Raw genomic sequence first — 27,524 nt, forward strand, 5'->3', positions numbered from 1 at the left:
AGGCGCCTCTCCGTCAGGATCAGATTCTGGATCAGATTCAGAGGGTTGAAATAACGCGGGTCTGTGAGCAGAGTGTATATTCAACAACATGTAAACATTAGATCAATGTGCTGGAGAGCTGAGGCCGCATCCACTTCCTGAGGGGGCGTGGTCAGAGAGCTCATTCTCATTTAAAGGCACAGACACAGAAAACAGCCTGTTCTGAGGAGGGCTGAAAAAGAGGGTTTTTCAGGCAGACCAGAATCTGATTTCAAAGTGTTTTTTTTGAGCATAAACTTTAAAGACATGTTTTGGGGACCTCTTAGACCAATATATTTTGATGAAAAAGAGCATAATATGTCACCTTTAAGATTACAAGTTTTTGCCCAAATAAGGACATGACTGACTTGATTGACAGGCGGGAACACATAGCTGTTGGCTCGGAGGCTCAAACCATACCTCTTTACGTCACACTAAGGCTGTTTTTGATATGGCCTGCTACATAATACCTACTAATGCAGTATGCAGTAGGCAGTAGGTACTGCCTACTGCATACTGCATTTGAATTTAGTATGTAGTTTGACTGTTCTGTTGGATCTCGAGGGAGACTGGTCCGATGCAGACTGAGAAATGTTCCTGAATCAGTAGATATCTGGGTAGTTTTGGCATACTGCAGATTTTGCTCTTGTTCACATACTATGTACTGAGTTTTGGCCAAATCAGTACTTACTGCTAGTATAGTAGGAGGTTTGAAAAGCAGCCTTAGTTTGGTTGAGTTCAACATTTCCAATATGGTTCCCGCTGACGATAAGCTGAAAAACAGCGGTCAGGAACAGATGGGTGACGTCACGGATACTACGTCCATTATTTATACAGTCTACGGTTAAAACACACCTGCTTCCTATTCTATCCACAGAGGAAGCCCTCACTTTCAGTTTAGACTTGAAGAAAAGACAATCAAAGAACTGAAAAGGCAACATCTGATCCATTTATTCACCTTCCTATCAATACATATGTACAAGTGTAAAAAACCTTACCACAGCGACCTGAATGTGAAAATGAAGAGAGAGAAAAAGCTGAAAAAAATGTTGATGACATCGAGCTAACACGCATCACTGCTTCAGAATGCATGGAGGTACAGCACCAGAGTACGCATAGAAAAATAAAGAGCTTCTTCAGTTATGTCAGGTACCCTTTCCTTATTCAGCCATTGTCATGCTCTTGTTCTGCCTCACTGTGTTAGACATAAAAAGACCGCTGCAGACGTAAAAACTGAATGATAGAAGTGTATCAGTGCAAGGTCGATATGCATCTGTCTACAGCTACGGATGTCACTGTTGAGATACAATCCCAGAGAAAGAAGGCAGTCTTGGAGCAGTCCGTGTAAAAAGAGGCCTTTGGGTCTATTTCGATCTAGTTGGACTTCTCTCCAAATCATTACGCATAAAACGAGCCAATGTCTGTGTTCACTGTTTGGACTTCTTCAGGATGGTTCCCACGGCAGAGATGACGGTGGTCTTGGTGCCGCTGGCGGTGGTCGTCACAGAGACGACAGCAGGCAGGGTTGCAGTGGTGGTGATGAGGGTTGGCTGGGCCAGGGTCACAGGGATGGCAGAGTCCCACTTGCTTTTCCTCTTCTGAGCCTCTGCTGAACCAAGTCAACAAAGAAGAAGAAGACAGCAGTGTGAGTGCAGGATTTAACTCAGCAGCTGTATATGAGGCGCCGTTTGTAAAGATGTGCACACTGAAAATAACAGAAACAATTTTCCACTTTAGCACCAAAACATCTTAAAAACAACGTGCATTTTTAAAAGTCACTTATTTCATCTCATTTAGAGGAATATTAGTGATCTTCTACACATTTCATTTTATTGTGACAAATATATTTAAGTTAAAATCATTGTTAAATCCAAATGTTAAATATAAATGTTAAATATAGATATAAATGTTAAATATAAATGATTAATTTTGCTCTGCAACTCTAAATATTTAGGAGGCAGTACTGACAGACTATGGTAGGGATAACTGTATCACTCATGAAGCTTTTATTTTGGTACTTACGCTGGATGGTAGTGTGAATTTGCATATTAGCTTAATATTTAGGATCTCAGAGCAACATTTAACATTTATATTTAACATTTATATTCATATTTAACATTTATATTTAACATTTATATTCATATTTAACATTTATATTCATATTTAACATTTATATGCAACATTTATATTCATATTTAACATTTATATTCATATGCAAAATTTATATGCAACATTTATATTCATATTTAACATTTATATTTAACTTCGAACATTTATATTTAACATTTATATTCATATTTAACATTTATATTCATATCTAACATTTATATGCAACATTTATATTTAACATTTAGATTTAACTTTGAACATTTATATTTAACATTTATATATTGAATTTAACATTAACATTTATTTTTAACATTTAGGTTAAACATTTAGATTTCAATTTAACATTAACATTAAACTTTTAACATTTAGATTTAACTTTCAGATTTCAAATTTAACATTTCCATTAAACAAGCATTTGTATTTAATAGGGATTTTTACTTAAATATATTTTTCACAACAAAATTAAATGTCACTAGGTTTTGGTTATGAGGTTTCAGAGCTAAATGTGGAGAATTGTTGCTGTTATTTTCAGTGTGCACAACTTTACAAAGGGCGCCCAATAGCTGTACAGGTGGGTCTGTATGGCACTATGCTAGGTGCCGTGTCCACTTATGCAGAGTATATTTTCTATTCAATCCAAATGTGATGAAGCATCCTCAGCGCAGAAACGTCCCCAGAGTCAGATTAAAACCGTTACATTTTTGGAACTGCCACGCTCATAATTTTCACTTCTTGATCACCAATCAGAATCAAGAAAGGGCGGGACTTCTGATGATGAAGATCTATACGGGGGATCAAGTCACCACACTTGTTTTTTCAAGGTATGATTTCAGAGTCTAATGCTCTGACAGTTTTTATCAGCAACTTTTAGTTTCTTTTAAAAATGACATTAAATGAAAGCAAATATGGAGCATAGAGAGCATTTTAAAACAGACCTAAAAGAAGGGGGAGTGTCTACTTTCGGAGCAACAGTAAACGTTGGTGAGAAGCGCTCTGAAATTGAAGTCGTGGGTGCTGCCAGCACAGAAAAACGCCTTGGTTGGCACGGGCCTTATATAGCCTGAGGTCAAGTTAGTTAGCGCAGTTATGTTGTCTGTAGCCCTAATATTGGATTAACTGTTGTTAAACTGAAGTAGGATAAGATTGTTTCTTAATAAAAACACTTTGGAGTAAAAGCCTCTTTGTTTGAATCCGAACAGCTACACAGCACAGACTACAAAATCTTGGAGGACTGGAAGAAAGAAAATTGCAATAGGCAGAACAGAAAATTCCCAAAGTGTGGGATCAAGTGTGGTGTTTCAGTGAAATGTGTGACCCTGTTAATTGGTGACTTCCAGGCAGATGCATCGTTGTTGTCGTCGTCACAGGTTGCATGAGGTTACTGTTGTTAAGCTACGACATGTACTCACACATTATACTGAAACAGCGAACACAGCAGGGTACAGCAAGTTAACAACATGTTCACATTTAACATAAATTCATGTGTTTTCTAGTTGAGATTAAGGCTGGTAAAGACCACAAGTTAATAATCGCTATATTTAACGCCTGGTTAAGAACATAAATCAGTACTTTTGAGGTTGTGAGAGGGATGTTTACCTGTGGTGGTGGTGGCGGTGTTGCTGGTGGTGGAGGCTGATGTGCTGGAGGGATTGGTGCCCTTCTTTGTCCCGGTGACAAACTCAATCTGAGACACACAGAGCAGCAGAGCATTATTCCTGCTGCTGTTTGATGTTTCAACATTTTTCTGCAAGCAAACACAATGTGAGGAGGGTTTATTTAGTTTTTCTGGCTTCATTCTCTCATCAAAATCATCTCCTTTAAACTCTACTTGGACCTACAACCACTGTACACACTGTCCTTTCAGGTCCAGTTTGTAACAGAGGTGCAGCTGTTGACATGATGCTGCTGCTGATAGAAGCAGCATGGGAACAATACAGCTAGAAGAGAATGAAACACTCTGCTGTTTTCAACTGAGAACATGTATTTACATGGAAACCATGTGAAAAGCAAGAATAGGCATGGGTGAATCTGGCATTGCCAATTTCTGCTGATCCGATTAAGGAAATAAAGTCGAAAATCACAGCAGCTGGTGGAGACTTGCCCCTGACGTAGACGGAGCAAAGAGATGACTCCTGAATAATCCTCCTTTTTGTTGTTGTTGGACTTACCTTTGTCCTCTCCTTCTTGGCTTTTTCCAGTTTGTCCATCTCCACCTTCTGGGCTTTGGCTGCAAGGAGAAACCAGAGATGAGTGTCAGTACTCTGATCTGATCACGCAGAGCCACGGGGGAAAAGGTGCAAGAGCTTACCAAGGGATTCATAGTAAGAGTCTTCTGACCAGCCGTGAGGGTCGAACATGTCTTTGGGGTAGTTGGTTCCCAGTTCATCTATATCGCAGAATTGAATGAGCTTCTCGTAGATGCTGAAAGAAAAACAGAATAATGTTAAGGGGAATTCAGGTACTTGGAAGCATAGGTTCTTTTCTTAAACACAGTTCAGGTTGAAGCTTTAATCAGGTACAAAGGAGAACACCAAACTACACGTGTGCACAGTAAAAGTAAGTATGAACAGACCTCTGCAGAAAAACAAAACAAAGGAGTGCTCCATGTGTTTCTGTCAGCACACTCCAGCTGAGCTGCATACCTGGGGTTCCTGAACTCTTTCTTTTTCTGTATGTGGCTGTTTGTGTCAAAGTCTCCATGGAGCTTCCTCTCGTAAAGCTTGTGGATCTTGTCCTGTTACAAAACAAACAAACAAACAGATGTGAACAGACAGCTTCCTCCTGACTCCACGCTCTGCAGGCCACAGATAAACAGACCAATATGTGATCTACTCCCTCCAGACCAGGGTCAGTGTGAATGAAGCTGTTGTATTTTAAGTTTCTGACTCTCATGGGAAATATTTCACAACCAGGTTCAACAGAGCCACAAGGGGCTGGCAGGTGTAGTCTCTGCATCAGCAGTGAAAAACGGGGGCGACTAGAGAACATGATGAACCAAGATGGAGGAGAGGAGAGTCCACGGACTCAGCGCTGTCTGATCCTACATCTCTATGGCCTTCATGGACCAACACCACTGATAACTGTTGTTGTAGCACTCCAGACCAGGGCTGGGACTCAAGAATGACTCTTGTCCTGATTTTCAGGACTCGTGACTTGACTTGTAAGATAGAGAGGAGGACTCTGACGTATATATTGACATAGACTGTTTGAGATTTAGTTTATAACTTATTGTATAATTTCTTCAGTTTAGAGCAACAACTGGCTTGTGTGTTTGCCTGCACCAGGCTCAGACTATCAGTCAAGGTTCAGTCAGTTAGTCCAGGTTCAGACAGTCAGTCAGGGTTCAGTCAGTTAGTCCAGGTTCAGACAGTCAGTCAGGGTTCAGTCAGTTAGTCTAGGCTCAGACAGTCAGTCTAGACTCAGTCAGTCAGTCCAAGCCCACAAAGTCTGTCCAGGTTCAGTCAGTTAGTCTAGGTCCAAACAGTCAGTCCAGGCTCAGACTGTTGATCCAAGCTCACAGAGTCAGTCAAGGCTCAGACACTAAGTCCAAGCTCAGACAGTCAGTCTAGGCTCACACAGTCAGCCTAGACTGACTGTGTGAGCTTGGATCAACTGTCTGAGCCTAGACTCAGACAGTCAGCCTAGGCTCAGACAGTCAGCATAGGTCACAGTCAGTCTAGGCTCAGACAGTCAATCAAAGCTCAGACAGTCAGTCTAGGATCAGACAGTAAGTCCAGTCTCAGACAGTCAGTCCAGTCTCAGACAGTCAGTCCAAGCTCACACAGTCAGTCGAGGCTCAGACAGTCAGTCTAGGCTCACACAGTCAGTCTAGGCTCAGAAGGTCTGTACCTTGACTGACAGACTGAGCCTAGACTGTCAGTCTTTCCAGGCTCATTCAGTCAGTCCTTGTTCACACAGTCGGTCCAAGCTCACACAGTAGGTCCAAGCTCACACAGTCATTCCAGGTTCACACAGTCAATAGTTTGGAGGAAACAGCTGTCCTCCTAAATAATAATATCAATAAAGAGAATCAACTCAGACTAGGACTCAGGTGATGGGGACTCGACTTGACTTGAACAATGAGACTCAAGACTGGACTGTGACTCAAGGTTTGGTGACTCGACTTTAAACACAATCTGTGTCTGCCTTTCTTATCAGGACGCTTCCTCTGAAGTGTCAGAAGGAGCAGCATCTATCTTGAATGAGAGTCTCTGGGTCAGCCATCAGTCCGTCTTAGTCACTGCTGATAAGAGCTGTTATATGTGTGAACTGTACAAATACAGGAAACGGTGAGCAGCAGTGTTTTCTGTCAGTAGCCTGATAACAAACTTCTTCTTTAAAATAAACTGCACATGCCGCAGCCCCTGGTGAGTATGCAGACTGAGCACTGTGTCCGTCTTTGATGCACAGGAACCATGATACATTTTATTCATCCGATGTGTTTGTATCTATTGATTCTTTAATGTGAATCCACCTTAATGACACATTATAGTGTTCTTTGAGCATTGGGAAGACTTGCAAGATGGTGGAGACTTAGAGAGCTCACCTGGTGGCAAGGATTTGAAGTACACCCTTACCCTTTGCTGCATTTCAGCTCCCCTCTCTCTCCAACTTTTCCTCCCACTCTAAAAATCCAAACCCCCTGTGTTTGATTCCTTTAATCTGCACATGTATTTGCAGCAGAGGACTTCACCGGCCCAAAGTCTCTAAAAGTAGTATGGGAGGTAGAGCCTTCAGTAATCAGGCCCCTCTCCTTTGGGATCATCTACCAGTCAGGGTCCGGGAGGCAGACACCCTCTCTACTTTCAAGAGTAGGTTTCAAACTTTCCTTTTTGATAAAGCTTATAGTTAGAGGTGGATCAGGCTTGGACCAGCTCTTAGTTATGCTGCTATAGGCTTAGACTGACACACTGGGATCCTGTCTTTCCCTCTCTCCCCTCTCTCTGTCTGTCTCTTACTTTAACTTTTCCTGTCCCATTAAAGTTACTAACCATAGACCATTCTGGAGTCCCTGAGCTCCCTTGTCTCGTAGGTTCCTCTGGATCTCTGCTGTTGTGGACGTCCCAGACTCCAGCTGCTACAACTACTACTATCTGTCTCACCACTATCATCTCTCTCTCTCTCTCTTCACCTCCCTCTATCCCTCTCTCCAACACGATCTCAGCAGATGTGTGTCTAACTTGAGTCTGGTCCTGCTGGAGGTTTCTGCCTGTTAAAGGAAGTTTGTCCTTGCCACTGTAACTTGCTAAATGCTGCAAAGTGCTCTGCTCATGGTGGATTAAGATGAGATCAGACTGAGTCCTGTCTGTAAGATGGGACTGGATCTTATCCTGTCTTGATGTTGGATCTTGGTTAATTATAGCACACAGAGTGTGGTCTAGACCTGCTCTGTTTGGAAAGAGTCTGAGGATAACATTTGTTGGGATTTGGCGCTTTATAAATAAAGATTGATTAACCCAAACATCCATTGGTACCATTTATTTTGGGGTTTTCCTGTCCTGTCATGATGTCACACTGCCTCCTCATTTTCTTACGATGGTCAAGAGTCCTTCAACGTATGAAACTTGAGAGTGAAAGTTAAGACTGACAGATGTTGTCTGTTTACTGTTGACTAGTTCCAAGCTCACAGGAAGTCGATGGGATGGTCTAATTCATGACCTCATTGAAAGTGCGTTTCAGAATCTTCTCATGAAGTTGATAGATCACAACGAACGGTAAATCCCAGCTGAGATTACTCTTCATCTTCTTCATCTTCACGTGTGTTTCTGCTCCCATGTGACCTGAGGGCTGGGATATCCAGGCTGTTCAGGTGAAGGTGAATCATTATTTGTTCATCTGGTAGATGCGGGGAGTGTTCGCCCAGCGGGGATACTTGCTGAGCTGTTCTCCTGCTTAGTCAGGTGTGTGTGTCCTGACCTGCCTCGGCTCCTCACAGAGCAAACCATATCACAGTTTAACACGGCAGATCCACAGCAGGGAGAGAGCAGCACTGCTGATACTAAACTGATTGAGGATGACACTGTGCGCTGGTTAAATTACAGGGGGAAGTCAAAGAATTTAAGCAGCCACCAGAGTTTATTTCTAACCCCAGAGGGAGCAGGAGAAACTTCTGAAGTGCTCACTTGGCAGGGAGAACGGGTTCTTTTTCATCCACACCAAGATGAATGGTCTCTGGATGAGGTGGCTTTTAGCACCTCACACTCCAAACTTCAACCCAAAATCTTGGACTCCTCACTCTAACCATTGTTCATATGCCAAAGGGGCGAGTGCAGACAGCGAGTCTGCTTATGAAACCAACATCTTGCTTAAAGAGCCAGTGACAAAGCAGGGAAACTTTTATTACCTGGAAAGTGTTTATCAGACACATAAAAGAACCAACAGACGTGTTTAAACACACAACACAGGGCACGGGGACTTTCTCTCAGGGCTCAGAAGAAAAACACACAGCTACACTCACTGACTCGAGCAAATATAACACATACACGCACAGCTGGGATGTGATAACTGCACATACACTGTGTTCCAAACTATCATGCAAGTTGCATTTTTGTGAATATTTTTTAAAAATATGTTAACAGTCGTTTTCAAATTTGTTAGGAAGTCAGATAGTGATTATATTTCTTCAGCTGTGTGGTTAAAATGATGCTTTTCAAATTACGTTGGTTGTATTTTTAAATAAATGCGGAATCTGCAGAAATGAGTGTGACAAATTATATGCAAGTTGGTGATAAGAGCATATAACTTATAAAAATAAAAACTAGGCACCATTTTTTATGTTCTATTGATTGAAAATAATAATATTTATGACAACTGTTTTCAAACTTCAACAAAAACAACAGTTTTCTTTACATTTGTGTAAAAAATAAAACTATTAATGTCTTTAAAACATCTCAAATCTAAAGTGTTTCTCTAATGTCCAATATAACCTCCTTTTCTTTCAGTGAGGGTCAAAGGTCACTGTAAACTGATTTAGTGAGGTTTCTGATGACTTCTCTACTGACTCTGTGTGCTGCACCTTGTATGTCTTTCCAAAGATGCTCTTTGAGTTGTATTTCTCACCATCACTGTAAATTAGCTCCTTTATTATTGACCACAAGTTCTCAGTCGGGTTGAAACCAGGTGAGCAGGCAGGTCAGCTCATGAGGCGATCCTCTTTAAAGCCCTGAGACGCCGTCCCCAAAAATATAGGTGCCAAATACTCGCAACCCCAAAGAATATAGGGGCTAGGGATGGGTACCAAATTCAGTACTTTTATAGGTACCGACCGAATTCCGTCGGTACTACCGAGTGCCGATTCACGTAAAATCAAACGGTAGCATGTTTCGGTACCTGAACGCATCCCTGTGACTGTGAGGGAGTGGAAGAGGAGGTGATTTTTCCATACTTTCACCCTGTAATAAAGTCAGAGACTGACCGGGTGGACCTCTCTACTCTCTGATCTCTACATCTGCGCGGGAGCACGCCAAACGGAGCCTGCAGTACCGATTCCCAGGTACTGGGTATCGGTACCATATCGGTTCAAATGTGAAAGGTACCCATCCCTAATAGGAGCCAAAGACTTGAGACCCCCACTGTCACTAGAAATGATTAAATGTAGCTTCATACTTAATTTAGCTGGTCTGCAGAAAATTAGCCTCCCTACATTCACATGTGTCTGTGTTTCATGTACTGCTGAGAATTGCTGTTACTGATCATTTTGTTAATGAACTGTTAACTAACCCTAACCTTAGGAGGCATCTGGAAACAAAAAAGGCAGATAACTTATGGAGAATAAGAATTTGCAAGGTTTTATTTAAAAACTAATCAAAGTTAAATTTGAAATTTTAGATTACTTAAAAAAAAAATTCTGGTCGACACCTCGCGACCCCTCACTAGTATGCGCGACCCCCACTTTGGGAAACCCTGGTTTAGCCCTTTCCAGTGGTTTTTCATGATGTATTTTCTTCAGTGGAGGTCTTGTCTTTGCCTTTTGGACCTTTGCCACTTGTCTTAGCGTCCTTCATGGAGTAGACCTGGGTACATCATCGAGCCCCACAGCTTTAAAAACGGCCTGACTGGTAGCTAAAGTTCTTTTAGCAACCTCTTGTTTGAATCTTGACAGTTCTCACTTGGATAATGTTCAACAGGCTTCTTTTACTCTGGGTTTTCTCTCATCCTGACTACTTTTAATGTAACTTTTTATGGTTCTCTTGCTCACACTGTCATTTCTTGACTATATCATCAGTAGATTCCCTCTTACTCAGACTCTCAACAGTTTGACTCTTCCTCTTTGGTCAGGTCACTTTTCTTGCCCGTGGTCAAAGTTGAAAAGGACTTGTGTAATAATGTGGCACACCTAAATACACATGGTCTGTGATAAAGGATATTAGAGAGCTTTTTAGATTCAAACTAAAAGGGTTTAATTAAAGCACAAGGCCTTTAATACATCAGACTAAAACACTACTTCTTTCTGAACATCAGTCTTCCAGATTTTCAAGAAAAGGTTACCTGCATAATAATGTGGAACACAGTGTATGGGATTGCAGCACCCGAGTATTGTTAAAGTAAAGTGACTCTGCTTTGATGGTCTCATTTCTTGAGTTGGAAATGAACAAAAAAAGAACGCTCTGAGGAAGATGTGTGGAAGATGTTGAGAAAAAATTGAGGTCAATAAACAATGAAGCCTTATAAACTGAGCTTACAATCAAAGTATAATATATATGAGAAAAGATGTGATGCAATATCAGAACCAACATTTGCTTTTATCATTATTGCGAAAGATCCTGCACCACAGTTTTCTCTCAGCTCTGAAGCCCTGATCCGATTTAAAGGGGCGTTCACATAAATCTTCAGTCTGAATCTAATTTTTCGTGTTACTCTGGCACCACATGAACCTAGAGAGTGTGAAACAGAAGAGGCGTGTCTACCTGCAGCTGGCTGGAGCAGCGTCCTGGGGGCTCAGGGGGGATCCTGATCTCATCAGGGGACATGTTCCTCACCTTCTCCGAGAACAGGGCTGGCAAAAACACAAAGATATAAACATAAGAATGAGCGCTTTACATGTTTTCACTTGAGTGTTTCCCTCTGTGCCCTGCTTGTCTTTACATGCAGAATGTAAAGGATTAACTCAGATATGTGTTTATAATAAACCACATGTTTGCAGTGAAACAATCAGAAGATGACAGATGATAAGAAGGTTGAGATATCAGTATGAAGCGGGAGACGGCCTCAGTTGATAAAACAAAGGTTGACTGTGTGTGAAGATAGAAAGAGCATCCTGTTGTTCATCAGTCCTACGTGTACGCCGGTGGTTTAATAGAGCAGTATGGTATGAGGCGTGCTCGTCCCGGGCAGGGAGTGGCTGTTGTTGGGGCTTGTAAAGAGAAGGGAGGTTCCCGACCCGACCCTCCCTCCCTCACCGCCTTTGGACTCATGACTTGTTCAGCTCTCCCTGCTTGACTTGCCTGTCTCTGCTTTTTCTGACTGCAGGCCAGGCATTCTTTAGTGTCACTCTATATCCAAATCAGACAGATAGTCGTCAATCACGCTCTGAATAAGTGCTGCAAGCTGTGTGTGTGTGTGTGTGTGTGTGTGTGTGTGTGTGTGTGTGTGTGTGTGTGTGTGTGTGTGTGTGTGTGTGTGTGTGTGTGTGTGTGTGGGTGTGGGTGCGTGTGCGTGTGGGTGTGGGAGTGGGAGTGGGAGTGGGAGTGTGTGGGTGTGTGTGTGTGTGTGTGTGTGCAAACACAGAGGCTCGTCTTGCTGAAATTCTGCACAGGTTGTCAACAAGTAGAAACTTGACTGGACGTGAGCGGACGTTTTTTTTTGATGTGCTGAATATTTTACCTTACGAAACAGAAGAGGAGCAGTCTCTGATGTGAGGCACCGAGGAGACTTTTTATCCGTCATCATGAACTCACATCCTCTTTTACTTCCAGTCATACTCAAAGTTTGTCCTTTTAATGAACAAAGACAGCTTTTATGACACACACTGCTGAACTCTGACACATGACTCAGCTTGTTTGTTTTTATACAGTATTAAAGAATCCCTTAAATGTGTTTCTCAAAAAGAACTGTGACTCTTGTGAGCTCTGTTTGAAGCTTAGTGCTGACACGACAATTCACACAGGCAGATGTCTGCCATCAGTTAGAGCTACTTTTCGTTTTGATTGTTATCTTTTTTCTGTTTCAGAATGTATGAACAAACCATAGACTGTATAAAAATGGAAGTAGTATCCATGACGTCACCCATCTGTTTCTGATGCACTGTTTTGAGGCCAATCGTCAGTGGCAGCAATATTGGAAATAGGGATGGGCAATGAATTTTGAATATTTGTTCACTTAGTAAAAATCAAAGAGTTGATTTGAAAATCTTCTCATTTTAAAAGTAAAATTTTTCATCATTTTCACCGGTGCCTGGTTGGAATATGGTATTCCCACCAGATGGCGGCTACAGAGCGTCTTAAAGCTGTTTGTTAACCGCATTAAGTAACAGGAGAAGAAGAATGCTAACTACATTACACAGCAAAAGAAGAAGAAAACATTAGCAACAGTTGCTTTGATTTTCTCCGTTTCTGAATCTCACACTACTACCAAGCGGCAACCTCCGGTCTAAAAATATGAGTTCAATGTGGAAGTGCTAAAAACTGAAGTTCATTGAGGATCTGTTGAGGCTGGCTCCTGAAGTACCGGAAACCACATACACACCAATTCAAAGAAGATGATCTTTACAGCAGAAATGAACATGTTTACAGCCTGGTTCAAAAACGAGTGTAGTCTTTATAGCTCATTTCAGCACACACTGCACGGGGGGTGAATTTTTTTCTAACGCGACAATTTCAAAGATATTTAGATTATGAGTCTTCCAATGAGAGGCACAGCTGACTTGATTGACAGGCGGGAACACTGTAGCTGTTGGCTAGGAGGCTCAAAGCCCGCCTCTTTATGTCACAATCACTCGTCAGCAATATGGCTGCTGCCGCCGATTGGCCTCAAACCAGCGCTTCAGAAACAGATGGGTGACGTCACGGATACTACGCCCATTATTTATACAGTCTATGTACTACACACGTATTTCCAGAAACTGAGCATGGCTGTAAAATTTAAACACGCACGCCACGCTGCGTCACAGAAACACCGACATTAAGGTTGAGACAGACGCCTGTCACTAAGCTTCAAACACTGCTCACAAGAGTCAGTTCTTTTTGAGAAGCACCTTGTCCTGCTGCTGGTTAATGAGACTGCCACACAAACGGGCTGTTAGTGGGACAGGCATGTGTGTGAGTGTGGGGGAGGGGGGTTATTCGAATAATCGTTGAATAGAAGTCAATGATTATCAAATGGTATTTCGCCTTGAAATGTACATCCCTAATTGAAAATACTGAACTCAACATAACTTCTGTATAGCGAGTGTGACGTATAGAGTCGGGCTTTGAGCCGCCTCACTCGAGGAACTGCAGTTTTTAACACTTCAGCATTGGCTTCAATTCTAGCAGCCGGAGGTGGCCGCTTGGAAAACACCCATCAGTGTTTACCTTTTCCTTACACAGATATTGCTTACAGCATTCCAGAAATGTTCGTGATTTTATTTTTTTTATGCAACAAAAAAAAAAGATCTGATGAAGTATTAGAAAAAGTAGCGTCTTGCATAACACCAGCATATGCACCAACTCTGAACTGTATCTCTGACTTGATATGGATCTTTGCATGCTGTCAGTAGCTGGATGAATGCATGTCATGTCTATAAGTTGGCTGCAGTATGTCTGTTGATATAAACACTGCCAGTCCTCGGTGAAGCAACCCCTCCAGGGACTCTGTGCCAGAGCTGAACTTTGAAGTGTTTGTGTGCAGACAGCGCTCCGTTGTATATGAACACACACTCTCTCCAGCACTCCCGCTTTGCTTCTTTCCTCGATCTCCACGCATGTGTGTTGACTTGTCACCCTGGATTCCCTTAGCTCTGAAAAACTCTTTCCTGATCTGGCTACAGTTTAACTTTTCAACCAAGTGGAAGGAGGGGCAGGGCGTTGCCTCTGTTGGTGAGACTCGTGAGCTATGCTAAACATGTGCATGCACACACAGCAGAAAGTGAACAGGTATGCAGTTACATGAACATAAACAGTTCCATACATGTAACTGTTTTGTGCAAGCCTCATTGTAAAAACACAGAAGAGACTGTAGCCTTCAGGCACATAAAACCTGACACGGCACGTCGATGAGTCAGACTTTAGGTGGTGTTACTTCTCAGAGTCATACACATGCTCAAACTGTCACAGACAATTACACATTGTAGCTGCAGCAGGGGTTTAGTGTTGTGAAGCCTGCTAATCCACTCCAGACAAGGGTGGATGTAGTGGATAATTCTGAGACCTCACTAAACAAACTCTAATTTGAATCCCTAAAATAAACTGAGCAAAGGAAGTGTGAATAAATCACAGCCTGTTCTCTAAAGAGCCCGTACTGTTATTCAGCTCACTGTGAGAAGAGTGTCCTCACATAAGAGGAGCTCTGTCATAAAGTGCATGGAGACAAGAAGTAACACACAGACAGAGGAAAGATTCTATCTGCATGAAGATCAGCATCTGTCCTGAAAACAGGCAGACAGTCACAGGCTGTGCCCCGGGGTCTTTTTGGACGGACACACAAAGAGCCGTCTCTGCAGAGAGCAGACAAAGGGCCGACTTCAGCCCACTGACAGGAGGACTCACTGTGGCATTTACTGAATGACAAGAGGAGCCGAGCCATGTCAAGTGTCAGAGGCTGTGAGTCAGACTCTGCAGCTCCAGTACAGCGATGGGGATGATGAGGAGGACTACAAGCTGCTCCAGAGGTTCTGCCTCTCTGTTTATGACTGCAACAAACCAGAAGGGCGGTGTTCATGGAGGGAGTAGGGCTGGGCGATAAATCAATAACGATAATTATCGCAATAAAATGTTTCTCAATATGGACATAACAAATGCTCAGTAAAGATTCAATATATTTAAACCATTAATTACACCCCGGACCACTGGAAAGAGAGGGTGCTAATGAGCCTTTAACGCTAGTTGCCACCAAACATTAGACAGAAGAAGAAGACGCCACTGAACAGTAGAGATGGGCAATGATTTTCCAGTATTCGCTCACTTATATTAATAATCGAAGAGTTACTTTGAATATTTTTTCATTTTAAAAGTAAAATTTGTCATTGTTTTCACCGGTGCCTGGTTGTAATATATTATTCCCGCCAGACGGTGGTTATAAAGCATCTTAGAACTGTTTGCAAAGCGAACTGCATTCAATAGCAAAAGAAGAAAACCTTAGCGACTGTCGTGGCGATTTTCTCAGTTTCTGAATCTCACATGTATTTCCAGAGACCGTGCATCACATGGCTTGAAACCATAGACTGTATATAAAATGGACGTTATCTCGCCCTGTTTGAAGTGAGTCCGACACAAAAACTGCTCCCCCTAGTGGCTGGCTGCAGTATTGGTCAAAAACTCTGTCTCCCTCATTCATTTGAATGTGGCTGTGGTCAAACTTTAAAAAATAAATACACGTGGTACGAATGTTTCTCACATCCGTATGCTGTGGTGATATGTAGTTATTATTTGACTGTTTTGTGTTCAAGGCCTCTTTTTTCTGAAAAGTTTATTTTTCCTTATTAGAGGTTAAAAAACGTTTTACACCAGGGTTCACTTTGATTGACAGCTGCTGTAGAGAGAAACTCAGTAGGACCTCAGGACCGTACGCTGTAGGGTGGAACTTGTTACCGTGGAAACACACAAATTCCCTACTGCGCAGACTCTGGCTGCAGAAAATGTAAAAGATGGCAGCGTTCTGGAACGGGATATTTTGGCTTCAAAACCGTACAATGGGAAAAGGCGGAGCGATGCTGTCCAATATATATACAGTCTTTGCTTTAAATGCCCATCCCTACTGAACAGCCAATCATATCACAGGGTGAGAGCAAGTGGTGAGGGGGGTGAATTTTTTTCTAACGCGGCAATTTCAAAGATATTTAGATTATGAGTCTTCCAATGAGAGGCACAGCTGCCTGTGGGAACACTGCAGCTGTTGGCTAGGAGGCTCAAAGCCCGCCTCTTTACGTCACACTGGCTCGACAGAAGCAATATGGCTGCCGCAGCCGATTGGTCTCAAAACAGCTCTTCAGAAACAGATGGGTGACGTCACGGATACTACGTCCATATTTTTTACAGTCTATGGGTGAGAGGTATTTGAAGGATTCAAGAAGTTTATCAGAGAACTTAATCCAGACACAAGCTAACAAACTGTCTTCAACTTTCACTCAGGACCAAGAATCTTACTTTAAATCTAAATGAAATAATGATTTGATATTTATCGTGATAATTATAGATATCGACTGATATGAAAAATGTTATCGGGATAACATCTTTTTCAATATCACCCAGCTCTAGGAGGGAGTTCACTCTGCTACTGCTGTCTGTCCCGTGAGTGATGGAGGGATACGTTAGAACAGTTTTAGGAGACAATGGCAGCAGGACAAGGATGCAACGTGCTTAAATACTGACGCCTCTCAAAAAGCAGATCCTAGTCTCAGAGAAAGGATTGATTATTTCCATGCCGTCATTGAAGACATCAAGTCAGGCAGACAGAGATTAGGGGCACTCGTTCTCGAGGAGTCTTTGTTTACATCGTCCCTGGCACAGTTTGCAGGAAATGTGTTAAAAAGTTAAAAGAAGGCAGGGGGAGGTTTTGTTCCCTAAAATACGATGCCCACAGAAATACACACGGGGCAGGACGGATCAAGCAGAGGCCTGAAAAACACTGGAAAACAAGAAGCTTAAAGAGGTGCTTTTTCATATTTTACAAGCATGTAGGAAGTTTAAATGTTGGGTAATAATACTAAATGTGAGGTAAGCGTGTTTTGAAGAAAGCCCAAGATAAGACTGAACAAAGTATTCAAAAAGTCACGTGGGAATCACGCATGCCGGACGTGAGGTGAATGATTGGTGAATCTCCAGAAAACAGCGTAATAAGCATAAAATGCACCAAACAGAAACTTCCAGCTCCTGGGGTATTTTGTTTTGCCCCTTCCCAAACTTTCTGGGTCAGATTTAGAGTCCAGAACAAATGGCAAGACTTCAATATTTGTCATTTTAACTCATGTTGATGACTTTGTAGCACAGCAACAGTGGAGGAGGCTTCCAGAGAGCTGGAAGTCTGAAATTAGGGATGAAATTAAGATTGTCTGCGCTGTTACTCATACAAAGCTATCAGAAGGATCATATGACGTCTGAAAATGAGCAGAATTCCAGCTGTAACCGTCTCTGATCCATCACAGCACCTGATCTGATAGGTTTCTATTCTAGTCAATGTGTTAACTTCCACTGGATCCGCTCCGTTGCGTTCCGGTTGCGTCTCTGATCCGGCAGGTCACAGTCCTCAGGATCAGATACACAAGACTTCTATTTTTGCCGGATGCCGGAGCACGACGCATCAATCTCAACAGAGAAGATGGAGCGGGACAGGAAGTCAGGCACCAAAACAAAATGAAAACATCCAGTTAATTTTCAGAATCAAACACTCTGTGTTATCACCAGATCGTATTTCACTTAACTACAACAACAAACCAAAGTCATGATGAGCGGAGCCAGGCCTGGAGTCAACAGGTCAGAGGTTTTCAGAGGACCAGACAGACAACATGGATGAGGAGAGGAGGAGGAGAATCCTTGATTTAGTGATTACTGGGGAAAAACCTCAGTCACATGACTCCAGCTGTCCGGAGGTCATGCTCTGTGCCGCGTTCTAGAAACGCAACTGGTGGGTGTTGACGGACGAGAGAGCACGGAGCCAGACTGCAGCGGATCAGAGACGGACCGGACACGGATCTAGTGGAAGCCTGATGTAATTGCGAAACATTTTGTACTGATTTAAGTTTCAAAATCAGATTTTTATTTGAGCTCTGTGCAACATGAGGCTTTCGTTGACAGTAACCACTAAATCCAGATTAAATCAAGAGTTCCTCACAGCCTCCTTAAGATCTAATCTCATTACTAAACCATCTTGGATTCATTGAGACGTTCCTCTCTAAATATTGTTTCTTCTAAAAGGATCTTTGAATAATCATATTCCTTGAATTATCATAATTCAATCCTACACCCACGTTGCAAAACGTGACGCTGACATTTCTGTTTCATTTTGCAGTCGAATGATGGATGAGGATGAGTGCTGGATTTCACCATCGGTGGTTTCATCTGCATCCAGCTATAAGCCCGCATCAACAGAGAGCAGAGAGGGAACCACAAGTTGATCTAGTGTGTGAGTGTGTGTGTTGGTGTGTGGCCGCTCCCTGTATCACTCACATCCTGTCTGATTTATACTCTCACACACACACACACACACACCTGTATGGGTCAGCCATTACTCACTAACCTCTGCCAGCTCCCTGAGTTAAACCTTGGTAACTCTCACTGGACAAAGAAGTGTTTATAACTCACCAGGGTGTGACTCAAACCAGACAGAAGTTTTATGCCTCCTATGACTGTTTTATTACGTGTGAATAAACCTTAAGCAGTAGATGCTATTTTGATTGTTTCCTCCTGACACCACATCAAAATGATCTGTCATTTAATGTCTTTGACACTCAGTGTGCAAACAGTGAAAGTCATTTCCCATCCATGTCATATCTTAAAGAGCTCAAAGTGCTCTATCCCCCCTCTAGAACACTACGCTCCCAACATCACCGTACCTAAAGTCTCTAAAAGTAGTATGGGAGGTAGAGCCTTCAGTTAACAGGGCCCTCTCCTTTGGAATCATCTACCAGTCAGGGTCCAGGAGGCAGACACCCTCTCTACTTTTAAGAGTAGGCTTCAAACTTTCCTTTTTGATAAAGCTTATAGTTAGAGCCGGATCAGGCTTGGACCAGGTCTTAGTTATGCTGCTATAGGCTTAGACTGACACACTGGGATCCTGTCTTTCCCTCTCTCTCCTCTCTCTGCCTGTCTCTTACTTTAACTCTCCCTGTCCCATTAAAGTTACTAACCATAGACCTTTCTGGAGTCCTTGAGCTCCCTTGTCCCGTAGGTTCCTCTGGATCGCTGACCTAGGCTTAGACCAGCTCTTAGTTATCCTGCTATAGTCTTAGACTGCCGGGAGAACTGACACACTGGGATCCTGTCTCTTACTTTAACTCTCCCTGTCCCATTAAAGTTCTTAACCATAGACCTTTCTGGAGTCCCAGAGCTCCCTTGTCTCGTAGGTTCCTCTGGATCTCTGCTGCTGTGGACGTGCCAGACTCCAGCTGCTACAACTACTACTATCTGTCTCACCACTATCATCTCTCTCTCTCTCTTCATCTCCCTCTATCCCTCTCTCCAACACGGTCTCAGCAGATGTGTGTCTAACATGAGTCTGGTCCTGCTGGAGGTTTCTGCCTGTTAAAGGAAGTTTGTCCTTGCCACTGTAACTTGCTAAATGCTGCAAAGTGCTCTGCTCATGGTGGATTAAGATGAGATCAGACTGAGTCCTGTCTGTAAAATGGGACTGGATCTTAGTCTGTCTTGAAGTGGAGTGTACGTGTGAGATGCCCATATTAACGACAGAAAACGTCACTAAGTGCGTCAGTGTGGCTCAGTGTTCTCTGGCTCAGATGAAGATTTAACAGGCTTCCAGTTCACACGTAACACTTTCTTGTAAGATCATTTCATTGTTGTTTTGATCCCTTCATGGAATTTACTGAAAAAGGGAGCCAGCCTTATCCTGCAGGAGTCGGTCAAAGGTACACAAGTGTGTAGGACTACTCACCAACCAGCTCATTGGGGTCTTTTCTTTCTGCTTCTGGAATCTGTTTTTTAAAAAAGAAAAGAGGGGAAGAAGAGAGAAAACAGAGAGTTTAGGTTCCTTTGATGAGAAGAATCTCATCTTCAATATTTAAAGCATTAATGTCAGACATTATCAACCATGCACCCAGCCGACAGAGAGCTTAGCACAAGGTTTGGTGAGTTAAACAGGCAGTTCTTGTTTAGATGTGGGGCTTTGTAACTGAATCTCACAAATCACAGGTGCTTTAACAACAGGCTGGGCAGGAGAGTTGGTTTTAAGAAGTAATAAGAACCAGGAGAGTAAGTCCTGGCAGTTTTCAGAGAGTGCCTGAACTCGGCAGGAGGAGAAGTCTCACACAGCCTCTCAAATATGCGGCCTGTTGTGCCAGCTCTGTGGGCATAACACAGGTTCAACACAGAGAACAGAGCTGTTATTCACAGGCATCACAACGTCTCCAAGCAACCGCACAGACACATCAGAGAGGGGTCCAAAAGGTGGTCCAATCAAAGACAGCAGGAGGAGGAGGAGGAGGAGGAGGAGGAGGAGGAGGAGGAGGAGGAGGACAGAAAGACATGACAGCACAGCAGAGCTCACTGTCAATAATCCAAAAAAGAAGGAAGGATGGAAGGAAGGAAAGAAAGAAAGAAGTAAAGAAAATAAGGAAGGAAAGGAAAGACGTACAAGAAAGAAGGAAGGAAAGGAAAGAAGGAAGGAAAGGAGGAAAAAAAGAAGGAAAGGAAAGAGGGTAGGAAAGAAGGAAAGAAAGAACTATAGGAAAGAAGGGAGTAAAGGAAGGAAAGAAGGAAAGGAAAGATAAATAGAAAGAAAGAAAGAATGGAAAGAGGGAAGGAAATAAAGAAGTATAGGAAAGAAGGGAGTAAAGGAAGGAAAGAAGTTAAGGAAAGAAAGAAGAAAAGAAGGGAAATGAGGAAGGAAGGGAGGAAGAAGTAAAGGAAAGAAGGACAAGCAAGATGGAAGGAGAGAATGAAAGGAAAGAAAGAAAAAACAATGAAAGGAAGCAAGGAAGCAAGGAAAGAAAGAAAGGTAGGAAGGAAAGAAGGAAGAAAGAAAAAAGGAAAGAATGGTAAGGAGGAATGAAGGGAGGAAGAAGTAAAGGAAAGAAGGACAAGAAAGAAGGAAGGAGATAAGGAAAGAAAGAGGTAAGGAAAGAAGGAGATAAATAATTAAAGAGAAGAAGGAAAGAAAGAGGGAAGGAAGAAAAGAAGAAAGAAAGAAAAAAACAATGAAAGGAAGCAAGGAAAGAAAGAAAGGTAGGAAGGAAGGAAAGAAAGAATAAAAGGAAGGAAAGGAGGAAGAAAGAACAAAGAACAAAAGGGAGAAAGAAAGAAAAAAGAACAAAGGGAGAAAGAAAGAAAAGAAAAGAAAGAAAAGAAAGAAAGAAAGTAGGCCTGCTTGTCAGAAGAGTGAAGAAGCAATAAAGGAAATCATCACTTCACTGATCTGCTTCTGGAGGTTCACTTCTTGAACATCAGACATAACCTCTAACCAAACCCCTTTCACAGCATCATGGCACATTGTTTATATTCAGATGGTAGGGGTTAGGGGAGTAGAACATTTAAATGTGGAGATTTAAGTCACTGACTTTGCATTCTTTGCAAAAAGATGTCTAAATATGTGCATGCACACACTCACTATCAGCGGCCATGCAGAGGTGAAAGATAAGATGACTGCAGAGAAAACCATTGAAGGGGAGGACAAAGTGAAGGCAAACATAAACATCTCTTAAATTGTGCATACTGTGACCAAAGCATGCCTGCAAATGTTCTTTGTCTCCACTGGGAGTAATTATATACGCAAGACGACACATGTCCTACTGAGAAGAAATCACATCATCATGACGCACATTACTGCAACAACCAAATCACTTTAACAGTGTGTTGGCAGCTCTGTTATCTCTCCTTCAACAACAGTGTTACTATGCAGCAGCTTATCACACCATGATCAATCACAGAGCGGCTGTAAAACTCTGATCCAGACACAGCAAAGGTACTCTGTGTCCTGTGTCCTGACTCACTCTGGCCCCATTAACCTGTACACCACAGAAGCTGGCATGTTGTCCAGAAGTCCACATACCGAAGTGTAAGTCTCACACCTATTTTTTTTTACAAACATACAGTTGCTTGAAACATGAACCCACAGCACCATCTAGTGGACATGCTTCCTCACAGCATGTGGTTTCAGTGCCAGTTCTTTGTGTGAGTCACAAAATGAGAGGTGAGAGATTAGTCAGACTTTAAAACCCCTTTGCAAATCCCATTCATCCCCACAGCAGGCGTGTGTTCAAATACCTCCACTTCTTCTACGTCCCTCCCCTCATCAGACTCCTCCATTTCCTGTAAAACAAAAAGTAGACGGTTAACGGTGCAGGGATCAAAAAGAGAGGAAGAACACAGCAGACACCAAGCAGAGATGTTACAGAGTGCAGTGGATCTCAAAAACTGGTCCAACGTTTTCACAGAAGTTCAACTAACACAAAGTCATTCTGACAAATAACACACAAGCCTTCGTATAAATGGGCAAAGGTGTCACCAGGTTCCCATGAAACAGCTAGTTCTCTTTATGCATGGTGTGTATTTATTTGTTTCTTTAAAATCTAGGAAGGATTTTGGATACTAAGGGGCATGTGATAGTGATATATGGACATTTCAGACAGAGTAAAGAAAGGTGGCTGTTCATGAACTCCCTGTGGGGGGAGGGAGTGATCCAGAGTCCAGAAATGATCAGTCTCTAAAATAGAGGCTGGATGACCAGTCTAACTTATAAAGCTGTGTTGTAGAAGCTGCAGGACTTCAAAGGTTTAGACATGCCAAAAACTTGCAGCCTGTTTGTATTACTAACTGTAAGGGCCAAGTTACATTCATACATGTTAAAAGTAAATATATAATCAGTATAATTTTGGGTTGAAAGTTAATCTTTATAAATGGGATTTCATTGTATAAGTTAAGTTATAAAATGTGTTAAAAGTCAGCTAAAATTAATTTGATTTAATTCATGTTGATTTTCCGTAAAGGTAAAAGCAGTATGGTACTGCTGCTTCAGCAGTGAGTGAAGTTACTGTCACTTTAAGAGAGAGAGCAAGTTCTCTTTTCTAAGAGATTCCCACTACATGGAAATTACTAAAATACTAACAAACTTCCCAACATTAAGAAGAAAAAACTGAGAAGAGAAACTGTCAGTTCTCCTGGGGGAAGGGTCAGCAGCTCCTCTGGCTGCTAAATATGTGCCTGCCTGTCACAGCCTGAGGGACGCACCATCCCATAATATCTGATTTTAGGTGAAGGTTTTATGAGCATACCGCATCAAGTGAGGACATTGAGATATGCTGTATGGGTGACACCATTGTTCATTAATGCGTATTAAATATGTAATATATATAATATGTAATGAATATATACGTAATGTATATAATATGTAATTAATATATATGTAATGTATGTGTATAAATCGTATGTGCTTTGGCAACAACATGTCTTTGTTCATGCCAATAAAGCAAATTGAATTGAATTGAATTGAATTGAATTGAGAGAGCTCTTTAGTGTTGTGGTAGGGTGAGATTGAGGCAGACAGTTCAGGATAAATTAAGGAACGAGCCACATGGTTTCCTTACGTAGCAGTATAGTTCATTGTTTAGGAAAACTTGACTTTGAATCATCCAGTAAGATTGTTTAACAAAACCGTGGATTAAAGGAATTTGTTCATTAGTTTTACTTCAGAGTCCTGTGGGAGTTTTTTCCTCTTCAAGTGAACATAGACGAGTAAATCCAAGGCCTTCTGATCTTCAACCCACCACACTAACCCTTCATCTAAGAGTTTAATATAGATTGGTGAAATACTCCTTTAATTGAAGCTTTAAAACAGCTTCAGAGATTTCATTTATCTCTCCTGAAATCTCTGAAGCTGGAACACTTTGTGTGTAAACAGGAAGTGAAGTCTATCTTCATCAGACATGGGAAACAAATCAGGACAGTTTTCTGATAGTTTGTTGAAAAGGAGGCACCTGAGATCATGATATGATGGACAGTAGAACAAAAAGTGCATTTCATTTTCAACTTCCTCCAGATCACATAAGGAACACTTTCTCTCCTCCTCTGGAACAGAGTAGAAGCGACCTGTTTCTAATGCCAGAGGAAGGATACCAAGGATGTCACTCTTAACTGAACCTCTGGTTCAGTTAAGAGTGACATCCTTGGTATCCTTCCTCTAACTGAACCTCTGGTTCAGTTAAGAGTGACAAACAACAAAGATAAATCCATATGTATACAGTGTATCAGTTTATTGAGTATTGTTTTGAGTTGTGCTCTCCCCTTTAAGATTTCTAAGGGTTACAGGCAGAATGATGTTGTTTCCCACAGTGCAGTGAATGCATCACGGTTATTCAGTGTTCAGTTGTCCTACGGTCGCAGTGGACATTAAACGTGTTAGAAATGCACAGCACAAGTTATCTCTGTGCTCTTCCTTTACCCACATCCTGAAAGTACATTTAATGAAGTGTATGAAGTTAATAGTTAACACAGAGTCGACTCAGTGTCAGACTAACAACTCTGCTTTGAGCTGCTAGGTTTTGAATTTTCTTCAGTGTCGCTGTCGCTCCATCGGCTGTGTTTACATTCTGCTCCAAACGTCTTTAAGCCCCGCCTACAAATCAGGCCAGTGACGTGTGGAGAAGCAATGAAAGTAATTGCACTACACCCAAGCAGCAACCTCTGGTCTGAAAATATGAGTCCAATGTGGAAGTGCTAAAAACTGCAGTTCATCGAGGATCCGCTTGAGGCTAGCTCCAGAAGTACTGTAAACTACATTCACACCAATTCAAAGAAGACGATCTTTACAGCAGAAATAAACATGTTTACAGCCTGGTTCAAAAGAGTGTAGTCTGGATAGCTCATGTCTTGATCGGCACACACCGTACGGGGGTTCATTTTTTCATAACACGATAATTTGAAAGATATTGAGATTATGAGTTTTCCATTACAAGAGGCACAGCTGACTTGACTGACGGGCGGGAACACTGTAGCTGATGGCTAGGAGGCTCAAAGCCCGCCTCTTTACCTCACAATTGCTCGACAACAGTTAGGTTGAGTTCAACATTTCCAATTAGGGATGTGCATTTCAAGCCAAAATACTATTCGATAATCATAGGCTTCTATCTGACGATTATTCGAATACCCCCCCCCCCCCCCCACAGACACACTCACACTCACACACACACCTGTCCCATTAACAGCCAGTCTTGTGGCAGTCTTGTTAACCAGCAGCATGACGAGGCACTGCTAGTAGCGGGCAATTGCTGCTCAACAGCAGCAACATGGCTGCCGCCACCGATTGTCCTCAAAACAGCGCTTCAGAAACAGATAGGTGATGTCACAGATACTACGTCCATATTTTATACAGTCCATGGCTACACCACTAAGGCGATACCATAAAGACGACGCCATAGAAGGAGACAGATAGGTCGGCATCGTCATGTGTGACACCACAGTTAGCCTGTTAGGATGAAGGAGATTACTCTTGTGCTGTTTTTGATCGTGCTTTACTGAAGATGGTTTCACTGAATCAACACTTAGAAGGAGACAAGCACAAGTCGGAACCATAGACTGTATGAAATATGGACATAGTATCCGTGACGTCACCCATCTGTTCCTGAGAGCTGTTTTAAGACCAATTGTTGGCAGCAGCCTTATTGGTAATGCGGAACTCAACCAGGCAGAGTGTGACGTAGTGTGAGCATGGGCTTCATCGTTTGAGACCAGAGGTTGCTGCTTGGTCGGAACGTGGATTCAAACAACCAGAATTCATGACTTAAGGAAGACCGATTTTAAAATCCATGTCAGAGATCGACCGGTGTTTCAGGTTAAAGCGTGACCCGGTTAACTGTTGACTTTCAGTTGGATGCATCCCTCACAAACGTCTTAAGATGATGATTAAATATCTGATGAGGATATTTTGACATGTTAATAAAAACTCAACTAGTTTGCATTCCAGAGGACTCCTAATGTGTTTTACCAGCTGTGTAAACTCCAGAAACACTGACACGGTTACAGGGTCACTTTTAAAAACGCAACACCGGGAGCTGACAGAGACGCATTCACACTATCAGGCTCAGAGAAAACGACTGTTACACAGTTATTAAACTCAAGTGAATCACAGGTGTGTGTGATGTTATTGTGGACGGAGGGTGAAACAAAAACACTGTGGGTACTCTGGAAAGTACTACCCCCTGAGCAGGGACTTTTAAAAGCGAAGTACTATCCAAATGAGTAGATCAGTTACCCAGAACTAAATGTAGACCCTGGTTCCTGCTGTCGAAACATGCATAGTTCCTCAAAAGGTTCCTGTAATCTGCAACACTATAAACCATTGCAAGGTTTTTAAGACATTCAACCTTTGGATCCAAATAGATCATCAGTGAAGGACTCAAGTACTGACCGAGATGCTTTCTCTGCTGTCTTCATCTGGAGACACCTTGAACTCCACATCCTCAGTCCGGTTCAGGTCATCATCACCATAGCCGTACACCAGACCTCCTACTTGTCCTCCTGTTCATAGAAGGACAGGAAGGAGCAGAGACAACAGGGACATCCTTTAATACTACAGGTGAAGGGCAGCTGGCTGATTTCAAAACACACACAACCAAAGCACCAACATTTAATGAACGGAACTATCAAGATTCATCAATACATAACCATTTATTTTTTCCTGTTTCTATTAAAACAAATCAAAAACAGACATGGGATATTTGAGCTATTATCAGTACTGTTAGCTTTGCGGGCTAATGTAGAAGCTACCAATATGGAGCCGATGAAAAACGCAGTGAGAATCACAGGGTAGTTAATAAACACGTCTTTATAAATGACCAGTTCATTGAAATATTTAACACGTACCCGACTCCTCGATTTCGGACTCAGAGTCTGGCTCTGAATCGTCCCCATAGTCTGCCAAAGAGGACAGCGGAGCACTCTTTTTACCGCTCGCCATTGCTGTGTACGTCGCGTAAACGCCTGGTCGCACAGTAATAACGTCATCACGTCGACGTAAGCTGTCTATGGTAAGCAACAACCACGCTGCACAGGGATATGTAGTCCTTGGCATGAGATAGGCTTACAATTTGCCCGACAGCCAGCACACGGCAACTTAAATAACGATAGTTATAATAATAATAATAATAATAATAATAATAATAATAATAATAATAATAATAATAATAATAATAATAATAATAATAATAATAATAATAATAAAAACAACAATGATGATAGTAATCATAATAATGAAAATAATATTTTTCTTAGAGATAATAAAGATAATCATAATGATGAAAATTATAATAATAATTATGATGATTATTATAATAATAATTATGATGATTATAATAATAATAATAATAATAATGATAGTAATAATAATGATGATTATTATTATAATAATAATAATGATGATTATTATTATAATGATTAAAATAATAAAAAATAATACAAATAATAAAAAAGATAGTAATAATAATGACGATAATAGTATAATGATGATAATAATAGGAATAATAATAATAATAATAATAATAATAATAATAATAGTAATAATAATGATAATAATAATAATAATAATAATAATAACAACAACAA

General features: G+C 41.7%; 1 protein-coding gene across 4 annotated transcripts; it reads right to left on the reverse strand.

Moving 5' to 3' along the window:
• Window positions 1–945: 945 nt before the first annotated feature.
• Window positions 946–26,925, reverse strand: sap30bp (SAP30 binding protein). Of its 4 annotated transcripts, none has more exons than XM_034708146.1 (10): window positions 26,787–26,925; window positions 26,332–26,441; window positions 22,194–22,238; window positions 19,867–19,906; window positions 11,034–11,122; window positions 4,770–4,861; window positions 4,436–4,548; window positions 4,296–4,354; window positions 3,724–3,871; window positions 946–1,624 (listed from the first exon to the last, which is right to left on the reverse strand). In XM_034708146.1, the coding sequence occupies exons 1-10, from the start codon at window positions 26,878–26,880 to the stop codon at window positions 1,446–1,448; spliced, it is 969 nt and encodes a 322-aa protein (XP_034564037.1). In that variant the 5' UTR covers window positions 26,881–26,925; the 3' UTR covers window positions 946–1,445. The 4 variants fall into 4 exon arrangements, with proteins under 4 accessions (XP_034564037.1, XP_034564036.1, XP_034564039.1 ...); XM_034708145.1 differs by having other exon boundaries at window positions 946–1,627; XM_034708148.1 differs by having other exon boundaries at window positions 3,724–3,811; window positions 26,787–26,923.
• Window positions 26,926–27,524: the final 599 nt, after the last annotated feature.

Source organism: Notolabrus celidotus, chromosome 18, assembly GCF_009762535.1.
Source record: "Notolabrus celidotus isolate fNotCel1 chromosome 18, fNotCel1.pri, whole genome shotgun sequence".
Taxonomy (NCBI): domain Eukaryota; kingdom Metazoa; phylum Chordata; class Actinopteri; order Labriformes; family Labridae; genus Notolabrus; species Notolabrus celidotus.